The sequence below is a fragment of the Erythrolamprus reginae genome, chromosome 1 (assembly GCF_031021105.1).
Source record: "Erythrolamprus reginae isolate rEryReg1 chromosome 1, rEryReg1.hap1, whole genome shotgun sequence".
Lineage (NCBI taxonomy): Eukaryota > Metazoa > Chordata > Lepidosauria > Squamata > Dipsadidae > Erythrolamprus > Erythrolamprus reginae.
This window is the reverse complement of record NC_091950.1, coordinates 199,096-206,945: the sequence shown is the minus strand read 5'-3', so window position 1 is coordinate 206,945 and position 7,850 is coordinate 199,096. Positions and strand designations below refer to the sequence as shown.

The 7,850-nt window shown below is 56.7% G+C and overlaps 1 protein-coding gene across 1 annotated transcript in view; it reads right to left on the bottom strand.

Annotated features, from left to right (window-relative positions):
- SLC5A5 (solute carrier family 5 member 5) overlaps positions 1–7,560 on the bottom strand; it is a 21,467-nt gene extending 13,907 nt beyond the window's left edge. Inside the window, exons 1-5 of the mRNA XM_070731702.1 lie at positions 7,183–7,560; positions 3,080–3,145; positions 2,627–2,678; positions 2,087–2,154; positions 1,758–1,912 (exon numbers count right to left, since the gene is read on the bottom strand). Of these exons, the coding sequence (XP_070587803.1) occupies positions 1,758–1,912; positions 2,087–2,154; positions 2,627–2,678; positions 3,080–3,145; positions 7,183–7,536 (695 nt within the window). The 5' untranslated portion in view covers positions 7,537–7,560. The remainder of the gene's footprint in view (positions 1–1,757; positions 1,913–2,086; positions 2,155–2,626; positions 2,679–3,079; positions 3,146–7,182) is intronic.
- Between the last annotated feature and the right edge of the window lie 290 nt (positions 7,561–7,850).

Below are 7,850 nucleotides of genomic sequence, written 5' to 3'. Positions count from 1 at the left end.
GCTGCCGATCAGTTTCCGGTCACAATTCAAAGTGTTGGTTATGACCTTTAAAGCCCTTCATGGCACTGGACCAGAATATCTCCGAGACCGCCTTCTGCCGCACAAATCCCAGCGACCGATTCGGTCCCACAGAGTGGGCCTCCTCCGGGTCCCGTCAACTAAACAATGCCGGTTGGCGGGCCCCAGGGGGAGAGCCTTCTCTGTGGCGGCACCGGCCCTCTGGAACCAACTCCCCCGGAGATCAGAACTGCCCCTACTCTTCCTGCCTTCCGTAAACTCCTCAAAACCCACCTTTGCCGTCAGGCATGGGGAAACTAAACATCTTCCCCTGGGCACGTTGAAGTTATATATGGTATGTCTGTATGTGTGTATGTTAGTACAGGGGATTTTCTTAAACTTATAATATTTTAATTAATTGGATTGTATTGGATTGTTTTTCACTTGTTGTGAGCCGCCCCGAGTCTTCGGAGAGGGGCGGCATACAAATCCAAATAATAATAAATAAATAATAAATAAATAAATTCACTCACTCACTCATTCACTCATTCACTCACTCATTCATTCATTCTTTCACTCATTCACTCATTCATTCACTCACTCATTCACTCACTCATTCATTCATTCATTCATTCACTCATTCATTCATTCATTCATTCACTCATTCATTCATTCATTCATTCATTCACTCATTCATTTCATTCATTCACTCATTCATTCATTCATTCACTCACTCACATTCACTCATTCATTCATTCACTCATTCACTCATTCACTCATTCATTTCATTCATTCACTCACTCACTCATTCATTCATTCATTCATTCACTCACTCACATTCACTCATTCATTCATTCACTCATTCATTCATTCACTCATTCACTCATTCACTCATTCATTCATTCACTCACTCATTCATTCATTCTTTCACTCATTCACTCATTCATTCACTCACTCATTCATTCATTCATTCACTCATTCATTTCATTCATTCACTCATTCATTCATTCATTCATTCACTCACTCATTCACTCATTCATTCATTCATTCATTCACTCACTCACTCACTCACTCACATTCACTCATTCATTCATTCACTCATTCACTCATTCACTCATTCATTCATTCATTCACTCACTCACTCATTCACTCATTCACTCATTCAATCGCTCACTCACTCATTCATTCATTCTTTCACTCACTCACTCATTCATTCATTCATTCATTTACTCATTCATTCATTCATTCATTTACTCATTCACTCATTCACTCATTCACTCACTCACTCACTCATTCACTCATTCATTCACTCATTCACTCACTCACTCATTCATTCATTCATTCACTCACTCACTCATTCATTCATTCATTCACTCACTCACTCACTCACTCATTCATTCATTCACTCATTCACTCATTCACTCACTCATTCACTCATTCACTCACTCACTCACTCATTCATTCATTCATTCATTCACTCACTCATTCATTCACTCATTCATTAACTCATTCATTCATTCACTCATTCATTCATTCACTCGTTCATTCATCCCCTCGCTTCTGCAGCTCCCCTAAGGGACCCCAGCGCAACTGGCCCCATTCAGCCTGTGGGGCCCCGCTTCCCCCTGGTCTCGGTGCTGCATCAAAGCCGAGGGCCCCCACTGGCTCAGCCGCCATCATGCCATCACGCCTCCCGAGCCCCCCTAGGCGGAGGAATAGAAAGGAGGCCCCCAATCCTCAAGTGGGGCGGCTCCACCTACTCTCCGAAGTTGACCCGGGAGTGGTTGTGGGCGATGGAGAGGACCCGGCCGGGCCCCCCCACCAGCAGCGTCCCCTGCACCAAGATGGCCACGAAGCCGGAGAGCATCACGAAGACCTGGAAGACGTCCGTCCAGATGACCGCTTTCATGCCCCCCTGGAAGAGAGGGACGGGGGTCTGGCTCAGCCAACCTCCCTGGGGGGGGGGCTCCGGAGGGGAGCGGGAGGCCAGGGAGGGAGGGCAGAGGCCCAGACTGCCCATGAAGCCTCTGGAGGGGGCATTGTAGGGAGGGGGGCTGCAAGGCCAGAGCCAGACCCCCCTGGGACTCACGATGGTGGTGTAGAAAGTGCAGATGGTGCCCGTGGAGAGGAGGGAGGCCCAGATGTTCAGCCCCGTCACTGGGGGGGGGGGGAAAGAAATACAATCTTTATTCCGAGATTTTCCCACAAACGTTTCCCCCTCTTCCCCACTGAGTCCTCTGGCTTCCTCTGGGCACAGGAAGGAAGGAGGGGGGCACAGCTTTCCCTACACGACCGGGGGGGGGGGCACAGCTGGCTCCAGGCTGAGGGGGAACCTGCCCCCTGGGAACCCCTGGATCAGGACTTTCCTGGATCCCATCCGATTGGTGGAGTCCCAGGTTTGCTCTGGCGATCCAAAGCGCATGAGAGGTCCAGCGGAGTTTGAGGGCCCTCCGATGCCCCCAACACACACACACCCCGGACTCAGGGACGGCCTTCCCACAGCCCCCCCCCATTGGGCCCTTGGTTGTCCGGAGACTCATGGGGGAGGGGGGCTGGCCCTGGGCCTTCAGCTGAGTGACAGGGGAGGGGGGGCTATGGGAATCCCTGTGGGGGGGCAGGGGGGGCTTACCTTGGTTGAGGATCAAGGCAGGGGCGTAGATGACGATTCCCGTGTAGAGCACCTGTGGGGGGGGGGAGACAAGAGGCTTTAAAGCTGCAGAGGGAACAAATGGGGGGCAGACGCTCCATGCCCCCCCCACCGGACAACCAAAGCGCGAACACACTTTGTGGCCTGTCTACAAGGGCAGCAGCGTTGTGAGTCCAAGGCAGGTGAGCCCCCCCCCTTCCTCCTCTTCCCCTGAACCTGACTTTAACTGGGGGAGGGAGTAGCCCCACTGATGGTCAGTGTGGGGAGACGGTTGTGGGTGAGGGAGAGGCACTTTCTTCCCCTCCAGTTGCAGCCGGTCTGACCCCCCCCCTCTTTCAGGTGGGGCCACCCCCTCTCAAGGGCAGGGAGGGATTGTTTTGCGGGGGGCTGAAGAATGCCCACCGCAAACCGGGCAGCCACGCCCTCACCACTCACCGTGGCAATGATGTACTGGACGGTGCCACACAGCCGGACCTCCTTGCAGAACCGCAGCTCCAGGTACTGCCAAGGCAAAGAGGGGGGAGGGGGAGCTCCAGCCGAAGGCTTCACAAGCCCCCCCCCCTTTTCCAGGGAGACTGCGTGTGTGTGTGTGTGTGCGCGCGCGTGCATTTGGGCTGCCTGAGACACGGGACAGACCTTGATTGGCAGCCCGGAGCTTCTGGGTCCCAAGTTGCTGGCATAAATGTTAAGAGTTCCACCCCCACCGCCCAGGCAAAACGGGGGCGTGGCCTCCTGAAAAGCCGGAGCCCCGCCCCCCAGGGCAGACTGGAGTTTGGCCGCCTTTGCCAGCGCCGGGACGCCCCTCTCGGCCCCGGGGGCCTTGGCCAGCCCCGGTGGGACTCTCCCGGCTTCGCTTCGCTTCTCATCCCCGGAGCTTCTTCAGTTCAGCTGACTCTGGAAAGAGCCCCCCCCCCCCCCACCGTATCTGGGGCACCTTCCCCTCCCGAGGGCGGAAAGGCTGGCCGGGCACCCACCTGCCCCCCCTTCCTCTCGGCCGCGCGGAGCCCGGGGCGCGGAGCCACAGCTGCCCAACGGGACCCCAAGGCCGCTGCCTGGCTGAGCGCCCGGGCGGTCTCCCCGGCGGGGGCGCCCCCAGCAGAGGCTCCGTCCCACCCAGCGACGCGGGGTCTGCTTGACACCGCCGCGCGGCTTCCTCCGGGGGCTTCGAAAGGGGATCCGCTGTGTCCCCGCCCCCACTCCTTGCGGGCGCTCGGGAGGCGCAGGAGCCGGGCTCGGTTAGCGGACCTCGCGGGTTCCCTGGGGGCTTCCCGCTTCCAAAAGCCCGACTGCCGCCGGAACGACCGCCCCCCTCCCTTGCAGAGGAATCCGCAGCCCGTTTCCCTGACAAGGGGGGTCCCTACTCCCAAGGCAAATCAGCCAGGAGGCTGCGCTCCCCTCCCGGGCTCCCCGTTGCCCCTCCCTCGCCCCCCGCCCTCCCCGCCCTGACCCCGGGATCATCCCGCCCTCCGCCTGGATGTTTGCTCCGTGATGCGCCTCTTCTGTCAGAGCCTACGGTCCCCCGCGCGGCTGACCCCAGGGGCTCAAAGGTGGTGGCAGACGAAATCTCCCCAAAACTTAAATGGCCTTAACGTTGCCAGAGAAAATGGACCCCCCCCCCCCAAAAAAAAAAAATCCATGAAAAAACAGTCCGGAGACGTCTGTGTCCACTTACACTCACGTGCCCCCAATTGGAGCAAAGCCGCCCCCACCAACCACCGAGCAGCCTCAGCGAAGGGGCGTTACACACATGGGGGGGGGTGTCCAGAGGTGAGCCCAGCCCCCACCCATCGTGGCTGCTTCCACGGGTGGTTGGTTGGTTGGTTTTTGAGGACCCAAACCAAGCAGGACTCCTTAAATCTCCTGTACTTCTTCTCCTATGAAGAAGTAGTGTGTGGTCTGCTTTGTCCAATGCTTTGCTGACCTCGAGATCGATTCCGTCCACAGGTTGAAGAATGAAATGGGTTTGGTTTGGCCTGAACTCTTTTGGACCTAATCAAAGAGAGTCCTCATCTTTGGATCAGGGTTCTCTCACTTTGAATCAATGCTGTGTGTGTTGCCTTCTTTGATCCCCGAGGTCAACTTCTTTGATCCCCGAGGTCAACCCACTGGTGGGGGGTCGGGGAACCCCTCAACAAACCCCCGCTGGCTGCTAGTGTTACTTTATTCGGATCTTTGGGGCTGGAATTTTCAATGAGTCCCCCAATTCTGGGGAGCTGCCCAAGGTTGGGGGTACCAGCAGAGCCCTAACGGGGCTGGGTGACGGAGGTGGGGGGAGAGGCCCCCCCACCCAGGAAATTCTCCTAATCCTCACTGTGAGTTTTTGTCATAGGCTGTGAGTGACACTTGTGTACACAGGGTATGAAATCGCTCCCTCTGGAGAGAAGGTGGGGGACTTTGCCTCCTCCGCCCCGGTCAGTGCGATTCCCTCTGGCACTCTTCCTTCAGGGAGCCCACCCCCCACCCCGAGGGATCTTTGTGGGTGGGGTGGGGAGATTCTGGAAGGAGATCAGGCCCTAGGAGGCCACTCGTCATTGGGGTCAACCTCAAAGCGGCACCTTTGCTGCAGAGACCAGGACTCGCCCAACACACACCTGCCAAGGACAGCTGCCTCCCCCTCCCCCCCAGGGCCCCCAGGGAGAAATGGGGACCTGGGCTTTAGGCGGCAGGAGAGGTGGGGTGCAAACGGGGGGGGGGCACCCTGCACAGCGTAGCCAGAGCAATTAGTCTTCTATGTCCCCCTTTCATTCCCCTTGGGAGGAGGAAGCGGACTCCACCTTGAGCGGGTGGTGAGATTTGAACTGCTGAATGATGGGGAGCAGTCAGCGGAAGGGGCCTGCGGTGCTGCACTCACCCTGGCTCTTATCTGTGGGGGGGGGGCTTGGGGGCTCTTTTCTGCTAAGAGCTCCTCCTCCTCCTCCAGGCAGTCGCTTCCAGAGCCCCATGGCTGAAGGGGGCATGAGCCCCCTCCCTCGGGCAGATCCCCCCTCCCAGCAGTGGACCTTCCCTCCTCCGAGACACACACACACACACACACACACAGAGAGAGCTTTTCTGCTGGGGTCTCTGACTTGCCAAGGCTTCCATGCAGGGGCTCTGGGGCAGGAAAAACGGGCGCTTCTACCACTTGTGGACTTCAACTCCCAGGATTCCGGATCCCATCAGGCTGCTCAGGAATTCTGGGAGTCACCGAAGCACCAACTTTGCTCTGGGGTAAAAGTTGGCTGGATGGATTTGGTGCCTTGCTATTAATTTATTTGTTTAAACTGGGCAACAACAAACCAACACAAAAAAGTGAAAACACCCACCTTGTGATAAGCAATAAACAATAACATCACACAGTAAAGTCAACAAGCAGAAACAACAAAACAAGAGAGAGAGAGAGAGAGAGAGAGAGAGAGAGAGAGAGAGAGAGAGAAGAGAGAGAGAGAGAGAGAGAGAGAGAGAGATAAAGCCAGGGAAATAACTCGGCTCAGCATTTTCCTCAATCCCAGCAAGGAAGGAGGGGGGGGAGGGAGGCCATTCCAGGGCATTGACCCCCCCCCCAATAGAAGCAGCGCCTCTGAGCCTGCCCTCCTCCCCTTCCCCAGGTAAACTGGGGCCTCTACAGCGGTGGTTCTCCCCCTTCCGAATGCTACGACCCCTTAATACACTTCCTCCTGTTGTGGTGACCCCCAACCATAAGTCTAGCACCAATGCTCCCAGCAGAGCTCTAAGCTGATTGGCAGGAAGGTCAGAGAGACACCTGATTGGTCGGATTGTAAAAATGCCTTAGTTCCTAACCCCGTGGGAAATTTGCCTCCCCCCCCAGGGTCCTCTGAGGCGACCCCTGTGAAACGGTCCTTCAACACTCCCCCAAAGGGGTCCTGAATCTTGACCCCCAGGCGGAGAAGGGCCGAGGGAGACCCCACCCAGAGGCAGCCTGGCCGGGTCCCTCTGACCAGGAAGAGAGAAGAGGGAAGGGACCCAGAAGGAAGGGGGAGGACAGGGGGGAGGGGCTGAGCACCCAGCTGACGTCAGAGAAATCTCCCCCACAAGAGCAGAAGCTGAGCTGGGCTCCAAAGCTGCCCCCCCCCCATACTCACACAGTTGTAGCTATTTATGGTTAATTTTGATATTTTACTGTTTTTGTCTTTTGGTTTTGTCTGATTGTTTCCTGATGGCTTATTTGACCCCTATGACCATCATTGACCGATTCTCAAATGTCTCTTTTCTTTTACCTGCCCTGAGGGCACCTGACCCAGAGACAAGTCCCTGCTGAAAGAATTCTATTCTATTCTATTCAGTGTTCTATTCTGTATTCTATTCTATTCTCTATTCTATTCTATTCAATGTTCTATTCTGTATTCTATTCTATTCTCTATTCTAGTCTATTCTAGTCTACTGTCTATTCTATCCCATCCCATCCCTGCAATATTGTTTTATCACATTTTAAGGAATCCCCCCCCCAATGGTGTGAAGGCAGAAGGGGGGGTCGTAAATGCAATAAACACATTTCCGGAGGGGGGACTCATTGGAAACCCGAGGGGGCCGCTTCCTACCTCGTAGGTGCTGGTGAGGCCCAGGCGGTAGAAGACGGGCAGGAAGAGGCCGGCGGTGAGCAGGGAGTTGAGCAGCTGCCCCAGGCACATCCAGAGGAACTTCATGCCGTAGCGGTAGGCCTCGGCCGGGACGCCCAGCACCTGGATGGCCGACATGAAGCTGGCCGAGAGCGAGAGGCCCACGGGCAGCGCCGACATGGCCCGGCTGCCCGTGAAGAAGTCCTCGGCCGTCTTCTGGCCGCCGCCGCACAGCCCGTAGAAGAGCCCGATGCCCGTGGAGACCAGCAGCATCAGGCCGAAGACCCCGTAGTCCCACAGGCCGAAGGTCCGCGGCTCCCTCGGGAAAGCCTCCATCCCGGCGCCCCCTCTTCTGCCTCTCCGGAGAAGGCGGCCTCGCCTGGAGGGAGAAAGCGGCAGAAGGAGGAGGAGGAAGAGGGTGAGAACCCAGCGCAGCCCGCGGGAGGAAGGCGGCCGTCCCCCTCCGTTAAAGCCGAGGGAGAAGCGTGGGGGAGTTTTCCCTTCCGAAGGGCCAAACTTCTAAGAGGAGCCGAGTTCGGGGCCCGGAGGAGCGGAGGAAGAAGGCTCCGGAGCTCTCGCGGAGGGGAGGAAGGCCAGGATTGGGGCCGGGCAAGGAAGACCGACGGCCGGGGCAGCGGAACGAAGGGGGC